The sequence below is a fragment of the Vulpes vulpes genome, chromosome 11 (assembly GCF_048418805.1).
Source record: "Vulpes vulpes isolate BD-2025 chromosome 11, VulVul3, whole genome shotgun sequence".
NCBI classification, from domain to species: domain Eukaryota; kingdom Metazoa; phylum Chordata; class Mammalia; order Carnivora; family Canidae; genus Vulpes; species Vulpes vulpes.
In genome coordinates this window covers 22538930-22559987 of record NC_132790.1, presented here as the reverse complement: position 1 = coordinate 22559987, position 21058 = coordinate 22538930, and the positions used below count along the sequence as shown (strand labels likewise).

At 38.1% G+C, this 21058-nt stretch overlaps 2 protein-coding genes across 2 annotated transcripts; both read left to right on the top strand.

Annotated features, from left to right (window-relative positions):
• The first annotated feature begins 5887 nt into the window (after positions 1-5887).
• On the top strand, positions 5888-6850 carry LOC112912088 (olfactory receptor 51L1). The gene has a single exon (XM_025988828.2). The coding sequence runs from the start codon at positions 5888-5890 to the stop codon at positions 6848-6850; it is 963 nt and encodes a 320-aa protein (XP_025844613.2).
• Positions 6851-19468: 12618 nt separating this feature from the next.
• Positions 19469-20413, top strand: LOC112912101 (olfactory receptor 51G2-like). Its single transcript, XM_025988838.2, has one exon. The coding sequence runs from the start codon at positions 19472-19474 to the stop codon at positions 20411-20413; it is 942 nt and encodes a 313-aa protein (XP_025844623.2). The 5' UTR covers positions 19469-19471.
• The last annotated feature ends 645 nt before the right edge of the window (positions 20414-21058 follow it).

Below are 21058 nucleotides of genomic sequence, written 5' to 3'. Positions count from 1 at the left end.
AATTTCTTAATATGTAAAAAAATAAATTTATTTAAATTCAATTTGCCAACATATAGTATAACACCCAGTGCTCATACATCAAGTGTATTCCTTAGTGTCTTTCACCCAGTCACACCATCCCCCCACCCTCTTCCCCTTCTGCAATTCTTTGTTTCCCAGAGTTAGGAGTCTCTCATGGTTTATTTCCCCTCTAATTTTTCCCCCGCTCAGTTTCCCTCCTTTCCCTTTTAATCCCTTTCACTATTCTCTTAATATATGCTTTTGGAAAGGATGCCTGAGTGGTTCAGTGGTTGAGCATCTGCCTTTGGCTCAGGTGGTGATCCCGGGGTCCTGGGATCAAGTTCTGCATCAGGCTCCCCACAGGAAGACTGCTTCTCCCTCTGCCTATTGTCTCTGCCTCTTCCTCTGTGTCTCTCATGCATAAACAACAACAAAAAAAAATCTTTAAAAAAATATTACTTTTGGAGAACTTAACCTCTGACAATTGATTTTTTTAAAGATCAATGAAATTATTTATCTGCTATATGGACTGGCAAGTATAAAAGAGAGAATGCACATAAAACCAACATCAGTAATGAGAAAAGACAATATGTGGATGCTCCTGAAGACATTGAAATATCATAAAGATGCATAATGAATAACTTTTAGTTAATAGATATAAAAATATACACCTAAAACATACATTCTTAGTTAACCATAGCTTATGAAAATAGGCAAAGGGAGAAATAGAAAATCTAGGTAGCCCTGTAAATGTTTAAAAATATAACCTAAAATTATATTTCTTCACAAGGAGCTCCAAAACTGACAAAGAAAATCTGAACCTCCTTTTAACTGTTATCTATCAAAACTATATGTAAAATCTACCCCTGGATAGCTATTTAATAAAGACATCATGCCAACCATATGCAAAATCTCCCAATTGGAAAAAAAATGACTTTCGTAGCTTATTCCCAAGCTCTGCATAATCTTATTGCAAAATATGACAAAAGCATTGTAAGTAAGAAAAATTTCAGGGCATGCTTACTGATGAACATAGATGTAAAAATCCTAAACAGAACATTAACAATTTAAACCTGGCAATAAATTAGGGAAGGTAAAGTAACATGTCCAATTTGGGTTTATTCTAGAAATGTGAAGTTGATATTTAAAAATCAATCAATATAATTAATCACTTTAATAGGATAATAAAAGAAAATAATATGAATCATATAAATCATATTTTAAAAGTATAAAACAATATTGAGAAAAAAATAACTACCTAAATGAAGTCTGTGTTCTTGAATTGGAAGACCTGGTAACCTAAAAATTTTAATTCTCCCAAAATTCACAATGAAAATCCCAATATATAGCTTAGTAGAAATTGATAAGCTGTAGACAACATTTATAAGTAAATGCAAAAAGGTGGATAGCCAAGTAATAAGCTAAAAAAAGGGGTGCCTGGTTGGCTCAGTGGTCAAGCGTCTGCCTTTGGTGCAGGGCATGATCCTGGGGTCCTGAGATCAAGTCCCACATCGGGGTCCCTTTGGGGAGCCTGCTTCTTCCTCTGCCTATGTCCCTGCCTCTCTCTGTTTCTCTCATGAATAAATAAATAAAATCTTAAAAAAAAAAAAAAAAAAGAATGTAATAGGAAGCCATGCTCTATATTAAGCACAGTGGAAGTAGTGATGAATGGTTTTTGCCTTTACAGAACTTAGTATGAGGACTTGAATCCTATTGTTTAATAAATGAATATTAAGGGATCCATGGGTGGCGCAGCGGTTTGGTGCCTGCCTTTGGCCCAGGGGGCGATCCTGGAGACCCGGGATCGAATCCCATACCGGGCTCCCGGTGCATGGAGCCTGCTTCTCCCTCTGCCTGTGTCTCTGCCTCTCTCTCTCTCTCTCTATCTCTCTATCATAAATAAAAATAAATAAATAAATAAATAAATAAATAAATAAATAAATGATTATTAAGTACACAACCGATGAACATCCTATTTGGTGAGAAGTTGTAAATACCTTATAACAGAGGGGCCTCTCTGCACTTAATTACCACAGTTCTATATGGATGCCCCTAATGAAACTGAAGTTTCAGTATCCTTCTGGGTTGGAGTAGTTGTGCATATGCTCATTCAAGAAGAGAAAACTGTAACATTTGAAAGAGAGGACTGGGAGTGGTAGAGAGAACCAGGGATCCATTTATACAATTTTCAGGATCATAATCATATGTTCTTGGCACAGCTGTGATTAGGGTTGTTTATTTCATCTCTGGGGACCTATCGGATTCTGACATCACTCCCACTTTCTATCCTAGGAGAAACCAGGAGTTTTTATAGAGAGGTAGAATATTCAAGCCTCACTATTCATGGAATCAAAGGTTTTCAGGACCTGAGGTTCCTGAAGAATCAAAACAGTAGCATCTGTTAGTTATCAGTACAGGAGTGACCTTCAGAAAGAGTAGGGAGTTCTTCTTAGGTGAGAGATAAACCAAAAACAGAACTAAAAGCAGATAAATGAGAAGCAATAAAAGGACTGGAAAAAGATCTAGTTACAGCTTTTTGTGAAACAACATAAATTTAGGTGAAGCAAAATAGAAGAAACTGGCAGCAGGGGGAAGATTAGAAAGGATAAAGATGCTTAGAAAGTAAATTAAATGGCAGAGAGAGAGAAAGCCCCAGAGATAGAAACAGAAAGAGAATATGCTTTTACCTCTAGCAGAGGAAAGTCTAGGCAGAGAAAAAACACAATGAAACTCGATCCTTTGGGAAACTGGCTCCTGATTGCATGATTAGACGTTTATATTGATGTGATTACCTTATGTGTAAATTTCAGGTAAGTGTAATTTTTTTTTTTTTGGTAAGTGTAATTTTTAAATTACCAATAAACAATAGGTAGATTTTGGCACAGTGTGTGTTAACATACAAAGGCTGAAGAGAGTAAAATCATTAGGAAAATGCACAATTTATGTAGGAGGGGAAAGTGAGTGTCATTTTCTTTGGAGGTAGACAATTTGAAATGTATGACATATCATAATATCTTCTTTCAATGATTTTAAGATAGGCTGGTCAGTGAGGAGAAGACAGTTTTGAAGACCCCAAGCAAGACCCCAGAGAGACTGGGTTCTCACCCTCAGTGCCTCTCCCTTTATTACTTGGAATAGGTGAGTGTGTAATGCAAGTCTTCATGCTTTGCCCTTGAAATGTCTTGATATCAGTCTCACCCTCTTATGACTATTTCTTTTTCAATTTACTGTGACTAAATTGTGTTCAAATAAGTCAAGAACCCCAAAGAATCATTGTTAATAACAGAAATAGAGTCATAAGAAAATGAACAGAGAAAGGACAACCATAAAAGGACTGAAAAAAAAAAAAGTGAAAGCCATGGCATGCTCAATGAGAGAGGACGAGAAAGAGCACAAATAGGGATACTCCCACCTGTTCCAGCTTTAAATACATGCACAGGCCTGCAACTGAAGTTTTCTAAACCTTGCAACCTGAGTTTAGAGGGCTCAGATCACAGAGAAAGGTATATCAAAATACCAGTGATCCACTTTATTTTCTGCAACTTCTCTAAGAATTAAAAAAATAAAGTGAAGAGAAAACATAGGATGATTTCCTGACATAGAGTAAAGTAAACTACTTTTCTTTTGTGGCCACAATACAGTCTCTTTTTGTGTGTATGGGAGTGAATGTGTGCGTGTGTGCACATGCCCATGTGTGCTATACACTTCAGTGCTAATGCCTAGAATGTTTTCATGAGCTGAGATTTAGAACAGAAATGTAAAAAAAAAGTTTTATGGGTGAAAAGAGGAAAAAGAAAGTCAGTTATGGACTTCAGTAGACTAGAGAAAAAAATGTTGCTTGGAGGTAAAGAAAGAGAAATGCATGGAACTGGTAGTCTACCTGGTAGATGCAGCCTGCTTTCTCTAAGACAAAGGACCCAGTGAAAGCTCAGTTTGGACCACTTGGGGCTTATGAAGAGGACCAGGGAGGTTTCTTCCTCCTAGACAATGGGATGCCTGGATTTGGGGGAAAAAGGAGAAAATGGCAAGTCTGTCCTACTGCAGGAAGAGGATGGCTTGGTATTTCCTTTTGTTCCCCAGCTTGTAGATGCCAAGCCAAAGTTTTCTTTGGAATTATAAATTGTTCAGGCTGAGGACTTTCAGTGTTTACACTATAAAATGCAGATAAAAATCCATCAAGAGGTGAAAATTTGAGGACTAAAAAGAATTTTTAAAAAATTAAATAGAGGCAATAAAAGGTTAGTGCTGGACAAATGGAGCCAATGGACCAATCTGGGGCTACATTTAGAAAGATCTTCACTTCAGGCCGGACCTGAAATCTGTATAGAATTTTAAGAGTCCAGAAAATAAGAGTCTACAAGGAAGGATGAGGGAGATCCTGAGATGTTGCAGCAGAGATATCTGTCTTTAAGGGATGGGGTAAGTAAGGGCACTCAGGTGACTCAGTTGTTTAAGCCTATGACTCTTGATTTCGGCTCTGGTCATGATCTCAGAGTCATGAGACTGAGCCCCAAGTCAGGTTCAGCACTGGGCAAGGAGCCTGCTTAGGATTTTCTCTCTCCCTCTCTCCCTCTCCCTCTGTTCCTCCCCCTAGCTTCTCAAGTATGTTCTCTCTCCTTCTCTCTCTCTCTCTCTCTCTCTCTCTCTCTTTCTCTTTATAAAGAGAGAGAGGAAAAAAAGGATGGAGTACATGAAGAATTTTCTCAAGGATAGTCAATGGCATTAGACAAGGCTAAAATAAGGAAGCAGAGAACTGAAGGGGCAGAGAACCCCATAGGGCTTAGCTGTTGTACCCAATGCCATCAGCCCCAGGAATAGCAAGGCCAGCATCAGTGGAGGCTAACACAGTGAAGATTGCTCAGGGAAAGTAAAACCAGATATTAGAATTTTATTTTGCAAAGGGACAAAGAACTTGGTTGTTTCTAAGAGGCATTGATGGTGGATGCTAAAGATTACATCTCCAGTATTGCTATGGATTCATGGATGTGCAAATGGATCATAAAATTGGGAAAACATTTAATATTTAGTTTGAGTGTTTTAAAAAATGAGATTATAAACATAATTTTGAGAAGAAAAAAATGCAAGAAAAGATCAACAGAAATGAAGTAGGTATTACTCATTATTACCAACAAATATCTGATTTAAATATATTGTTTTATTTTGTGGGAAGGCATATAGAAAGAGTTTAATAGTTACATTGTGGTCTTTCAATATATTTATCATAATATGTATTTTCTTCCTACTGTGAGGAATCTGAATTAAGGAAGAACTGCTATATTAAAAAGCTAAAAAATATGCAAGTGTGCCAGGATTATGGACTTTACTCTCTTACATGTCCCCTTTTAATATAACGTGGTATTTATTTTTTATTATTAAAATATTAAATAGTCTCAATTTTAAAATATGGTAAAGTGTTGTATAAAAGCAAATATGAAGGGAAATTATGTTGAGTCCTTGGCAATAGCCCAATTATGAATTAAGAGATAGCCCAGAAGCCACAAATGATGAACCCAAGAGCATCACTAACAGGAAACTTATGCAAATCCATAGACATTTATTCTGACTTTTCTCTGTTTTAATTTGTATAAGGTTTGGTAAATATTTCTTTATCTACTCTTCTGTTGCTTCAATTTTTAGTGTCCTCAGTGCAAATTCATCAGCATTCTTGTCAGAGATGACCAGATTTGTGTGGTACACACTTTTTGTTCTGGAAGTTAGTGCTCTTTGGTACTGAGAACTGTTTTTCATATAAGAACCATAAGAGGTACCTCCTTCCTTTCTCTGTGAGATTGGAGGAAAGATATACTGTGTCCTGATTGCACTGCTTATGTTCACAAGGGATAACTTTGAGGGATAAAAAGGGAAAACAGGAAACATTCTTCACTATATGCCAAGGGTCACCATGGTGGTCTGGAATAACAATAACACTCTGGAGCCCATATTTATTCTGAAGGGATTTCCTGGGTTGGAGTGTGTTCATTCTTGGTTCTCAATCCCTTTCTGTCTTGCGTACTTGGTAGCATTTATTGGTAATGTCACCATCCTCTCTGTCATCTGGATAGAGTCCTCACTCCACCAGCCCATGTATTACTTTCTTTCCATCTTGGCACTGACTGACCTAGGCATGTCCATGTCCACACTTCCCACCATGCTTGCTGTGTTATGGCTGGATGCTAGAGAGATCCAGGCAAGTGCTTGCTATGCTCAGCTCTTCTTCATCCACACATTCACATTCCTGGAGTCTTCGGTGCTATTGGCCATGGCCTTCGATCGTTTTGTTGCTATCTGCCGTCCACTGCACTACACCACCATCCTTAACAACAGTGTAATAGGCAAGATTGGCTTGGCCTGCTTGCTAAGAAGCATGGGAGTTGTACTTCCTACACCTTTGCTACTGAGACGTTATCACTACTGCCACGTCAATGCCCTTTCCCATGCCTTCTGTTTGCACCAAGACGTTCTCAAATTGTCCTGTTCAGATGCCAGGATCAGCAGTGTCTATGGACTGTGTGTAGTCATCACCACACTGGGCATGGATTCAGTCTTCATACTTCTTTCTTATGTCCTGATTTTGAATGCTGTGCTGGGCATAGCATCTCATGAAGAGCGGCTAAAGGCACTCAACACATGTGTGTCCCATATCTGCGTGGTGCTCATTTTCTTTGTGCCAGTTATTGGGGTGTCAATGGTCCATCGCTTTGGGAAACATCTGTCTCCCATAGTTCACATCATCATGGCTGATATTTACTTGCTTTTCCCCCCAGTACTTAACCCTATTGTCTATAGTGTCAGGACAAAGCAGATTCGTATAAGAATTTTCCACAAGTTAAGACTAGGGAGGAGGCTTTAAATAACCTCTTTCCTCAGGTTTTCCCACTGAAAAATCTCGAGGAAGCTGTCTGAGTAGATGAGAAGTAAAATATTTGGGACTTGATCATCTGCTTAAATTTATAATTCTTTTACTTCCTACATATGTGATCTCAGTTCATTAACAACTCTTAGGAGATTCACATTTTTCATAGCCAAATTGTGGTAAGTATGTTCTTTTCTATCCCCAAAATAATTATGAGACTTATAAAAGGCAATGTGTGTCAAAAAATATTACTTTTGAGCAGCCCGGGTGGCTCAGTGGTTTAGCACCGCCTTTGGCCCAGGGTGTGATCCTGGAGACCCAGGATTGAGTCCCACATCAGGCTCCCTGCATTGAGCCTGCTTCTCCCTATCTCTGTGTCTCTCATGAATAAATAAATAAAATCTTTAAAAAATTTACTTTGGATGTTATTTGTTGATGTTATTATGTTATTAATATGAATTCCAATAATAGGAATAACTTTCTTCATAAAATACAACTGTTTATATAATTTCTCACATTGATGATCCAGAAATCCAATCTGTCTCTCATTTGCTCATATTGTGTCTCTCATGACAAAAGGTCATATTTTTATGAAGAGATTTCTGAGGATGCCAGGGTGGCTCAGTAGTTGAGCGTTTGCATTCAGCTCGGGGCGTGATCTTAGAGTCTCAGGATCGAGTCCTGCATACACCTTCCTGCATGGAGCCTGTTTCTCCCTCTGCCTATGTCTCTCTCTCTCTCTCTCTCTCTCTCTCTCTGTGTGTGTGTCTCTCAATAAATAAATAAATAAATAAATAAATAAATAAATAAATAAATAAAATAATAAATAAAATCTTTTTTTTTTTAAAAAAAGAAAAGATTTCTGACTTCTTGGGGCAGGTTTGGAGTTTGAGTTCTTTTTTTTTTTAAGATTGTATTTATTTATTATTTGACACACACACACACACACAGAAAGAGAACATGAGAGAGTGCACAAGCAAGCAGAGCAGCAGGCAGAGGGAGAGGAAGAAGCAGACTCCCCATTGAGCAGGGAACCCATGGTGGGGCTCAATCCCAAGACTCAGGAATCATGACCTGAGCTGAAGGCAGGCTACTTAACCAGCTGAGCCACTCAGATGTCCTAGAATTTGAGTTCTTTTTTTTTTTTTTAAGGTTTTATTTATTTATTCATGATAGTCACAGAGAGAGAGAGAGAGAGAGGCAGAGACACAGGCAGAGGGAGAAGCAGGCTCCATGCAGGGAGCCCGACGTGGGATTTGATCCCGGGTCTCCCTGGGCCAAAGGCAGGCGCTAAACCACTGTGCCACCCAGGGGTCCCCTAGAATTTGAGCTCTTTACAAGACTTTGAACTTCTACTGTGACTGTTGGCTATCGACTGTTTTAACTTCACCATTGCACAATGGTGTGTCTTTTCTCCCCTAGCCACCTTAGATCTATCAGCTTCTTCAATTTATAACCAATACTGAGGCAGACATATGGGAGTTGCTCTAGAAAGCCTGACAGTCTAAATACCTAGGCAAATGTGTAGATTCCCTATTCAACAGCACAGAATTTCATGTCTTCATCAGTGACTGGGTTGGGAACTGTGCAAAGTAACTATCCTTATCTTTTAATAAAATGTTCTCTTATTCTACATATCTGTCTAGATCTTCAATTTCATCTTTATCAATTTCTTTATTGCCAATAACCTGTTATTTTTCTTCTTCACTAAGATGATTTACACATATGCTTTCATTGGTGATATTTTATTATTTAATATATATTCACTTTCTTCTTAGGTGTACTGAAAAGCTTTTGAGCATGAGGTCATGACAGCTACACTAATACAGCACTCTGGGTGGGGCTGGCCTTGTCCAAACATCATAAGTACTCATAAAATAGTTGTAAGTATAAATGATATGGCCTATTCACTCATCCAAGAAAAATATACAAAGAAACATGAAATACCTCTTGTGGCACTTACTGCTTTCAACACTGTGGATATATAAAACACAGAATGAATAGTCTTAATGTTAAATAATTAATTCTTAATAGTAGAGACACATATAAATGGATTAGTAAAGTTAACAGATGCTATCATTGAAATAAGTAAATAGTACAATATTGTTATTTAAGATTGGGATTGAAATAATTACACTTTGGCTGTGCCTTGTGGGTCAAATTCATTCCTGCCAGCTAGACTAAGTATGAAAGAAAGTGGCTTATGAATGCCAATTGTGCAATATCTTGTTCCAAATCTATGTTCTATAAAACACTGGTAGTTTGAGATTGGTCATAATGGGAATATTTACACAACAGAAATAAGCAAACACTACATACCAGGGCTTTAAAATTTTTTCCTAGAGAGTTGATTGTTAAGCATTTACCAGCACACCACTGGGCAAGGTATTCTAGGAGGAAGAGGTGGCATGAAGAAAGAGAAAGACTATAGAAAGAGCATGTGCTAGGAATATACCTCCATCTCCAGGAGAAACTTGAGACTTGCCCAAACGTTACCTCAAAAGAGACATGGTTCTGAAATGAGTTGTAATGACATGAGCATGCCCAGATCTCACTTCAGTATAGGATTTGTAGCCTCAGCTGCTGGAAGTGTGTCAGTAGAGACACACTTTGACTTTCAGCCCCTTCAAGGATTCCCTCAGCTGCAGACAAGAGCCTCGCCCAAGGTCATGACCTAACCAATCACTGAGCTAGAAGGCATAAAGGGCTTTATTATTATTATTATTATTATTATTATTATTATTATTATTTGGCTTTTGGCTCAATCTAATGTAAAACAATTCATTTGGACAATTTTAACTGGAGAACTTTCTGTGGTATTCACCAAAACTGGCATCAGACCTGAATCACAGCTCAGTTTGTCCTTCTGGCAATCTGACTTTATCCCTTTTCATTTTAGAATGCTTACCCCACAGACTCTCCACCTGAAGTATATTGCATAATAAATTTTACCTTGAAGTCTGCTTTCTTAGAGAACCCTGAGATGAGAAGTTCCAGAAAACCTTTGACAAAGATGAAAGATGAAATGAGATTCTCACAAAAACGTCCTTTTGCAGGAAGATGGAACAATATAGAGAAGAGAGCCATGATTTCTTATTCTAAGTTTTAAAAAAGGCCAAAGTCTGTGTATGAGCCTAGGAGAAGGATAATAATTCTTATTCCTATACTTACTAGTATTGTGTGTAAGCAAAGACAGAAAAGGGTTGTGGAGGCTCTCATGTGGCTAGGTTGAGAATAGGAATTTCATATATACAGGGGACGAAATTCTTGCTGCTTATTAAGCTTATTTGTGTCAAAGATTTAAATGGCATTAGGTCAAATTACCTTATTCAAATTATAATTTCTTAAAAAGTCAGCCTCTACTGTTTTTCCTAGCCTCTGTTATTTGGGTTACAAAAATCATGAGGTTTGACCTGTGGATTTTGGAATACCTAATCTACTCTGCCAGAAGAGGTGAGGTGTATTCTATGTAAATATTGAACCAGAAGACTTCTGGACTCATAGACATCAAAAGAAGTCACAAAAGCAGAGAAATAATGTTTTCTTTTTCTGTATTATAGATTTTATTTAATTATTACCTTTCTATATTAATTTTTCCAAATATTAGTTTCCTATGTTATTAATTTTAACTTTTTTATTATTAATTTTCTATATAGCTGATTTATTTTAAATGCTGAATTGTCACTTGTCTGGATTTACCATAGAATATTTGTCTGTTTTTGTGCCAGTACCATACTGTCTTAATGACCACAGCTTTGTAGTACAACCTGAAATCTGGCATTATGATGCCCCCAGCTCTGGTTTTCTTTTTTAATATTCCCCTGGCTATTCAGGATCTTTTCTGATTCCACACAAACCTTAAGATGATTTGTTCCAACTCTCTGAAGAAAGTCCATGGTATTTTGATAGGGATTGCATTAAACGTGTAAATTGCCCTGGGTAGCATTGGCATTTTCACAATATTAATTCTTCCAATCCATGAACATGGAATATTTTTCCATCTCTTTGTGTCTTCCTCAATTTCTTTCAAAAGTGTTCTATAGTTTTTAGGGTATAGATCCTTTACCTCTTTGGTTAGGATTATTCCTAGGTATCTTATGCTTTTGGGTGCAATTGTAAATGGGATAGACTCCTGAATTTCTCTTTCTTCAGTCTCATTGTTAGCATATAGAAATGCCACTGACTTCTGGGCATTTGTTTTGTATCCTGCCACACTGCCGAACTGCTGTATAAGTTCTAGCAATCTTGGGGAGGAGTCTTTTGGGTTTTCTATGTACAGTATCATGTCATCTGCAAAGAGGGAGAGTTTGACTTCTTCTTTGCCAATTTACACATTTAATGCAATCCCTATCAAAATACCATGTACTTTCTTCAGACAGTTGGAACAAATCATCTTAAGATTTGTATGGAATCAGAAAAGACCCCAAATAGCCAGGGAATATTAAAAAAGAAAACCATAGCTGGGGGCATCACAATGCCAGATTTCAGGTTGTACTACAAAGCTGTGGTCATCAAGACAATGTGGTACTGGCACAAAAACAGACACATAGATCAATGGAACAGAAAAGAGAATCCAGAAGTGGACCCTCAACTTTATGGTTAATTAATATTCGACAAAGCAGGAAAGACTATCCACTGGAAAAAAGATAGTCTCTCCAATAAATGGTGCTGAGAAAATTGGACATCCACATGGAAGAATGAAACTAGACCATTCTCTTACACCATACACAAAGATAAACTCAAACTAGATGAACGATCTAAATGTGAGACAAGATTCCATCAAAATCCTAGAGGAGAACACAGGCAACACACTTTTTGAACTTGGCCACAGCAACTTCTTGCAAGATACCTCATGAAGGCAAGAGAAACAAAAGCAAAAATGAACTATTGGGACTTCAAGATAAGAAGCTTCTGCACAGCAAAAGAAACAGTCAACAAAACTAAAAGACAACCTACAGAATGGGAGAAGATATTTGCAAAGGACGTATCAGATAAAGGGCTAGTATCCAAGATCTCTAAAGAACTTATTAAACTCAACACCAAAGAAAGAAACAATCCAATCATGAAATAAGCAAAAGACATGAACAGATCTCACAGAGGAAGACACAGACATGGCCAACAAGCACATGACACAATGTTCCACATCACTTGCCATCAGGGAAATACAAATCAAAACCACAATGAGATACCCCCTCACACCAGTGAGAATGGGGAAAATTAACAAGGCAGGAAACAACAAATGTTGGAGAGGATGTGGAGAGAGGGGAATCCTCTTGCACTGTTGGTGGGAATGTGAACTGGTGCAGCCACTCTGGAAAACTGTGTGGAGGTTCCTCAAAGGGTTAAAAATAGATCTGCCCTACGACCCAGCAATTGCACTGCTGGGGATTTACCCCCAAAATACAGATGCAGTGAAACGCCAGGACACCTGCACCCCGATGTTTCTAGCAGCAATGTCCACAATAGCCAAACTGTGGAAGGAGCCTCGGTGTCCATCAAAAGATGAATGGATAAAGAAGATGTGGTCTATGTATACAGTGGAATATTACTCAGCCATTAGAAATGACAAATACCCACCATTTGCTTCAACATGGGTGGAACTGGAGGGTATTATGCTGAGTGAAATAAGTGAATCAGAGAAGGACAAACATTATATGTTCTCATTCATTTGGGGAATATAAAAAATAGTGAAAAGGAATAAAGGAAAAGGAGAAAAAAATGAGTGGGAAATATCAGAAAGGGAGACAGACCATGAGAGACACCTAACTCTGGGAAACTAACAAGTGGTGGTGGAAAGGGAGGTGGGTGGGAGGTGGGGGTGACTGAGTGACAGGCACTGAGGGGGGCACTTGATGGTATGAGCACTGGGTGTTATGGTATATGTTGGCAAATTGAACTCCAATTTAAAAATATGTAAAAAAAAAGAAATAAAAAATTGAAGTGAAAAAAAAAGAATATTTGTCTGTTCACCTACTGAAGGACATCTTAGTTGGTTCCAAAGTTTTGGCAATTAATAAAGTTGCTGTAACATCTGTGTGCAGGTTTTGTATGGACATAATATTAAACTTGTTTGAGTAAATACCAAAGAGCATGATTGTTGGATTGTATGGTAAGAGAATATTTAGTTTTATAAGAAACTGCTAATGTCTTCCAAAGTGGCTATACCATTTTGCATTCTCAATGGCAGTGAACTATAGTTCTTATTGCTTCATATCCTTGGCAACATTTGCTGTTGTCAGCATTCCAGATTTTGGCCTTTCTTATAGATGTGTAGTGGTATCTAATTGTTATTTTAATTTTAATTTCCCTGATAACATGATGTAGAGCATGTCACATATACTTATTTGCCATCTGCATATCTTACTTGATGAGCTGTCTATAGAGGTCTTTGCCTCATTTTCTAATTGGGTTGTTTGTTTTCTTATTGTTGCATTTTAAGAGTTTTTTATGTTTTGGATATCAGTTCTTTACCAGATACATCTTTGCAAATATTCTCTCTGTCTGTGGCTTGTTTTCTCATTCTCTGGACACTATCTTTCATAAAGCAGAAAATTTCAATTTCAATAAAGTCCAATTTATCAATTATTTCTTTCATGGATTTTTAATTTTGATCTCATCTTTAAAAAGTCATCGCCATAGCCAAGGTCTTGTACTTTTTCTCTTATATTATCTTCTACTAGTTTCGGCCATGTCTGGTGTACTAAGAAGCACTTCAAGTCATCTATTTTCGTGTCACAGTGCTTTTGATCTCTAGCATTTCCTTTTGATTCTTTCTTAGTATTTCCATTTCTCTGCTTATCTTTCCCATCTGTTCTTGCATATTTTCTACTTTATCCATTAGAGCCTTTTTTACTAATTTTTTATTTATTTTCTAAAAAAGATTTATTTATTCATGAGAGACACAGAGAGAGGCAGACACAGGCAGAGGGAGAAGCAGGCTCCAAGCAGGGAGCCAGATGTGGGATTAGATCCCGGAACTCCAGAATCATGCCCTGAGTCAAAGGCAGATGCTCAACTACTGAGCAACCCAGGTGTCCCTATCCATTAGCGCCTTTAGCATATTGATCATAGGGGTTTTAAGTTCCTGGTCTGATAATTCCACCATCCCTGTCATGCCTAATTCTGATGCTTGCTCAATCTCTTCAAATTGTATTTTCAGCCTTTTAGCATGTTCTTCTCCACTCCCACAGCTGGACATGATATCCCAGGTAAAAGGAACTGCTCTAAATGGGCCTTTATTAATATGTGGTAAGATATGGGGGAGGGGAAGTATCCTATAGTCCTATGATTAAATTTCAATCTTTCTGTGAGCCTATTCCCTGGAATTTGAACTTCACAAGTGTTTCTCAGTTTTGTTTTATTTGTTTTAATTCTCCCCCCTCAGATGAAATAGGGTGGCTAGGATGGACTGGAGTTGGGTGTTTTCTTCTCCCACATGGAAAGCTAGAGGGGATTGGAGTTGGGTAGTCTTCTTTCCCAAGGTTGGTCAGGTGCTAAAAAATCCTAGCAGGTTAGGCTCTGGTTGACTAGTTTCCCTTAAGGCCTTGTTAAAAGGAACAGAGTGTCATTATATAGTTCAAAAATGTTTCCTTTTCCCCTCTACCTGCTTGGAGCATGAAAATATTTTTCTCTGATGTTTCTGTGGGAGCTTTGAAAAGCTCTTGGAGGCAAATATCACAATTTTATCCCAAACTCCCTGCCATTGTTGGGTGCTCCTATGGTTTTTAACTCCCAGACTTGTCCACACTGAGCCTCCAGCCACCTTTTAATTTAGTTCTGATTTTTCTACCCTAGTTATGGTTTCTGAAGTCATCTTTCTTGTGAGCCTCTACTCTGTAAGAGTAAAGGAATTCTCTATATTCCCTGTCTCACCATTCTTGGTGGGGGTAATTTGCTCTGTGTCCTCTCCTCTCTCATGGATTCAAGAAGAGATGTTGATTTTCAGTCTATTTTTTCCTAATTCTTAGGACAGAGTGGTGACTCTGGGCTTCTCACATGAGGAACCAGAAGAAACTGGACATCAAATTTATTGTTGTTTTTAAAATCAGATCGAGAAAGTTCTCATTTTTTTAGTTTATTATGTTTTATTAAGCATTATCAATATTAAATTTAGTCAAATATCTTTCCTCATCAATCTAGATTTTCAAGTGATTTTCCCTTTTATTTAATATATTTCATGAATCTTATATTCATTAAATTATATATATAACATATTCACTATGCTACATATATACTGTATTTATTTTCTTTTTTTTTTTTTAATTTTTATTTATTTATGATAGTCACAGAGAGAGAGAGAGAGAGAGAGAGGCAGAGACACAGGCAGAGGGAGAAACAGGCTCCATGCACCGGGAGCCTGACGTGGGATTCGACCCTGGGTCTCCAGGATCACACCCTGGGTCAAAGGCAGGCGCCAAACCGCTGCGCCACCCAGGGATCCTTTTTTTTTTTAATTTTTATTTATTTTCTATATATGCTATTTTCACTATATTACATATAGTGAATTACATTGGGTGATTTTTGCATATAAAACAACTTTGGGGGTACCTGGGTGGCTCAGTCAGTTAATGGTCTGCTTCAGCTCGGGTCATGATCTCAGGGTCCTGGAATTGAACCCTGCATCGGGCACCCTGCTTCTCCCTCTACCTCTGCCTTTGCCTCCTTCCTTGTGCTCTCTCTATCTCTTTTTCTCTCATGCTCTCTCTCAAAACAATTTTTTTTAAATCTTAAAAAAAAACAACCTTGATGTTTGAATTAAACACAGAAAAAGGAGGAAATCATTTGTTTTTCCAGACTGATGAAGAAAAAAGTATTTGACTAAATTTAATATTTAGTATTATGTAAATATTTTAGTAAACTAAAATTATTTAGTATTATGTATTATCATAAAAATTCAAAAGAATCAGAGTGTGTGTATATGTGTACGTGTGTGTGTGCACGTGTGCATGCAATCACTGGATTAGATTTGCTAATATTTTCTTTTGGAAACCGCAGGTAAGGGGAGACTACTATAATTTTACCAACATTCAATAGCTAGATAACTGCTGTCTTTGGCTATTCAGAGCACAGTCTTCTTTATAGTACATTATTCTGACTAAATCCACTGTTTTTCTCCATCAGATGATCCCAGGAACACTGTTCAGTTGCTTCAAATCTGGACTCTCAGTTTGGGGATTTCACATAATCATCTCCTTTCTCTGAGCAGGGTAAAATCTCCAGTGGCATTTATCCTCTCTGAGATTTACATAAACAACAACAAAAATGGTCCTGAGGGGTTGGTTAGTCAAGAGGAGGAATGGAATTTAGAGAAGTTAAAGCCAAGTGTAGTGTGGATAAAGTACCTAGCTGGATAGAGTCAAAGATGCTGAAAGCAAACATGTTATCTTGGCTCTGGAGTTGCTGAAGGAGAAATGAATGCCTCGCTCAGGACATCTATGCTTTCTTGAAGAGCTATCTGCCATTGTGATTTTTATTCTTCTCTTATGTCCATGTTCAGTGGCTTTCTCTACCTGTAACAGAGTCCCTAGGCCTGACAGGCTAGAACCCAGCGAATCTGTGGCAGGGTGAATGGCTGTCTATACCTGAGGACTCAGGTATGCTTAAGGAAGGCTTCTGAAGTGAGAAAAATAGGCAAGAGATTAATATCTAATATATTTGAAGAATCCAGGAAGTAGAAGGATAAGTCAAGAGGTAAGACTGGCCATTGTTCATGTGAATTCACAGTTTGAAGATTAAGTTAGAGGTATAGAATGTCATTCCCCAAAAGTGAACCAGAGTATCATCTTCAAAGGCTGCTCAGAAGAGCTCTGGAATGGGATGCCATTGTAAATTTATCTCCAGATGTAGACAGTGCACATGATGGGAATCCATGTTCTGATATCTCTGTTCTCTGAAACATTGCTATCTGATATTAACTAAAAATTATATCGTTAAAAATAATGATGATGATGATGATGATGATGTTCATGGTGATTTGAGTACCATCTCTGTTACACTCTCACATATATCCTACACATTTGGCAATATTATGAGCCGAAAAATGAATTAGGCAAGATAACTCTCAGGAGAAGCCCTCAGGAGTAATATCTTTATAAGTGATAACTGATAATCTAGGTCACACCCACCTTAGGATTACTATTGTAATTGGCTGATATGCTTAAGATTGTAGATACTTCAGCATCTCCATTAACATTTTGCTTCACTTAAGCCCAAGATATTTCCCAAAGGTCTTAAGACTTTTTCTTCATTTAAGCCCCAAAGTCTCAGATTCTGTGCCAAGAACTTTAGATACATTTTCTTGAGTAATCTCTTTTTTTTTTTTTAAGATTTTATTTATTCATTCATGTGAGATAGAGAGAGAGAGAGACAGGCAGAGGCAGGCCCCACGCAGGGAGCCCGACATGGGACTCGATCCCGGGTCTCCAGGATCACGCCCAGGGCTGAGGGCGGCGCTAAACCGCTAAGCCACCGGGGCTGCCCTCTTGAGTAATCTCTTAAGCAAGGTAATAAAGATCCCAGTTTTTTACTAAACTCAGAGTTTAGTAACCTGTCCAAAATGATAGAGGTAGTGAATGACAGTTGTCAACAGACTTCCTCTGGATCTAGAGGAGTAGCCACTGAGAACAGTGTGCTGTGTCTAAATAGATTCATTTATGGAAGATGGATTGTGAATATCCTAAGTCAGAGGAATCTTTAATTTGAAATAGTAGGAGAAAGTGATCTAAGAGGGAAGACTTGGTATACCTGGGCAGGATGAAGTCTCTGAAGATATTGAAATATTTGAGGAAGGGTATCAAGGAAAAAGAAAATAAGCACACTCAAGTGCCAACATGAACAGTTATTGTTCAAGTGATGTTGAAACAGACCAGAAGTTTGTGACATAAAAAGCTAGGACAAAGAGGGAGGTATATAAAGACCAGAATTGCTTAATATGTTATGAATAGTATAGTATATACATCACAGGATGAAGGTATGTAAAGCAGTTCTTTTCTTCATCATTATTTCTCCTAAAATGGAAGGAAGATAGTATCAGAGTGGAAAAGCTCCTGTGAACACTATAGGGAGTGAGGGAATTGCTTATTTTTATTAAATCTGCCAGAGAAAACTATGAAGTGTAATTAATAGTGGAGCAGGATATGTTGGGGGCCACATGAAATTTAGAGAAACTCTGATTTTAAATATGCTAAGTGAAAAAAAATTTTTTTTATGTTTAGTGCCCAAAGTAACTGGGTGGCCATCATGTTGCTAAATAGTTGGCCTTTAGGGCTCTTACTATAAGACCTCATTTTCCCTAGTTCCTGGTAAATTCTGTCCCTTTTTTTTTCCCTACAGTGCATTCCATCTATTGGGTCCCCAAGCCCTGAGCACTAAAGTCTTACACTCTTCTTATAACATGCCATGTGTTCTTTTTTGTTATTATTGTTTTTATTTTTCTTTTAAGATTTTTTTCTCTCTTTTCTCTATTAGTCATCCTTCGAATTTTCTTGAGGATGATTTCCCCTTTTACAACTCTCTACTGAACTCAATATACCACTGTCCCCTTGACACACATGCTTCAAATTTATCCTAATTAACCTAAGTTAATCTTATCTGCCAGTTTCACACACTTTTCATGATGTCCTTTTGAATGTTTGTTTGTTTGTTTGTTTGTTTCAATAGATGACACAAAAATCCACCAAATAACTGAATTTGTCATGGGTTATTTTCGTTTTCTCATTCCTACCAATGATCACCAACTAGTATTTTTTCCCCTACATAACATTTATATCTATTTATCCTTTATCATCCCACATTTTTCTTTCATCCACTTTTTTTTTAATTACTATGATAGTCTTCTAAAGCATTCCCCTGCCTTCTCTTTTGCCAAATCTTTAGTCTATTCTTAACATTAATTCTACTTTAACAGCAATATAATGTAAATCTGGTCATACTGTTTACTTTTTATTAAAATGACTATGTTGTGTCTCCGAAGATTAAGCCTAAGCTCTTCATATTTATATGCAAGTTCCATCAGAAATTCTAGTCCATTTCTATTCAGTCTTCTCTCTAATAACCATCTGAAGAGCCACTCTATTCTATTGTTTTGCTCAACTGCATTCATTTACACTTGTAATGCTAATATTTTTCAGCATTTATCTGGGTGTCAATCAGCACAGAATGTTCAACACAGCCCCTTGTTCCCTCTATCTCATACTTCTCATTCGAAACCTACCTAATTCAAGAATCATCTTGAATAAATTTTCCCTGACATCTCTGGGTCAGATTAGGTTCTTCTTTCTGTGTTTTGTAGGGACTTACATTAAACTACTACTTTAATTTTAGATGTCTCCATTTTCTAGGTTATAAGTACTTGAAGGTAGTTTTTAATTTTTCTACATTTTAGCACTACTAGTTTTCTTTTTATAAAATAAGTTTTCAATAAATATACAATGATGAAATAGGTTAATTGGGAAAATAATAAATACAGATGGTAATTATATACAATGAGCAAAGGAGATATTAGAATCTATGCAGAGCAACATGCTTCAGAATACTGCTACTTCTTGCCATATTGACTGTACCCAAATTGTTCCAGGTTCTGGTCTTCCGACTTAGACTGAAAGAGCCTCCATCACTGTGATGTCTGTCTTCAATAGCTCTGTCCTATACCCTCGCTTCCTCCTAACAGGCCTCTCAGGCCTTGAAAGCAGATATAGCTTGATTTCTATCCCCATCTTCTTGGTATATGCCACCTCAATCGTAGGAAACATTACCATCCTAGTTATCATCAGAACTGAGTCTTCCCTCCACCAACCAATGTACTACTTTCTATCAATGCTGGCGCTGACTGATCTGGGCCTATCCACGACAACCTTGCCTACAATGTTCAGTGTCTTCTGGTTCCATGCCCGGGAGATCTCCTTTAATGCTTGCCTGGTCCAGATGTACTTCATTCATGTTTTCTCAATTATTGAATCAGCTGTGCTGTTGGCCATGGCCTTTGACCGCTTTGTAGCGATCCGAGAGCCCCTGCGCTATGTGACCATTCTAACCAATGGTGTGATCATTGGGATTGGGTTGGCAATTGCTGTAAGGGCCTTGGCTCTGGTTTTTCCAGCTTCCTTCCTCCTAAAGAGGCTTCAATATCGTCCTGTCAATATTCTCTCCTACCCATTCTGCCTACACCAGGATCTGATAAAAACAACTGTATCCAGTCGTTGGGTCAGCAGCATCTATGGCCTCATGGTGGTCATTTGCTCCATGGGACTTGATTCAGTGCTTCTCCTCCTCTCCTATATCCTCATCCTTGGCACAGTGTTGAGTATAGCCTCCAAGACAGAGAGGATTAAAGCGCTCAACACCTGCATCTCCCACATATGTGCTGTACTCACTTTCTATACACCAATGATTGGGCTATCTATGATCCGTCGCTATGGGCAGAATGCTTCCCCAATTGTCCATGTGCTCATGGCCAATGTCTACTTGCTGGTTCCACCCCTCATGAATCCTATTGTCTACAGTGTCAAGACCAAGCAGATTCGTGACAGAATCCTCAGGAAATTCAAGCAACAGAAAGCTTAGGTGCAAGAGACTCTGAAACACATTTTTCATCATCCTCTCCTTTATAATTATGAAAGTATCTCATACTAGTGTAGAATTTTCAATTTAAATTTTAGTGGGACGCCTGGGTGGCTCAGTGGTTGAGTGCCTGCCTTTAGCCCAGTGTGTGATCCTGGAGTCCCGGGATCAAATCCCACATCAGGCTCCCTGCATGGAGCCTGCTTCTCCCTCTGCCTCTGTCTCTGCCTCTTTCTCTCTCTCTCTCTGTCTCTCATGAATAAATAAATAAAATCTATAAAAAAATAATAAATAATAATAATTAAAAAAAAGACTCCAAACCACTGCCGTCCTTTGGGGCTCTCTGGCTCAGACACTACCTTCCATGATGCTGAAACATATTGTCAAGAAACACATGCCTGGGCAGCCCTGGGTGGCTCGGTGATTTAGCACCGCTGTCAGTCCGGGCATGATCCTGGAGACCCAGGATCGAGTCCTACACCAGGCTCCCTGCGTGAAGCCTGCTTTTCCCTCTGCCTGTGTCTCTGCCATTCTCTCTCTCTGTGTCTCATGAATAAATAATTAAAATATTTAAAAAAAGAAACACATGTCCTCTCTCCAATTGCCCTCTATATCAGAAGTTCCTTGATTCTTTTCCCCTTTGGTTGG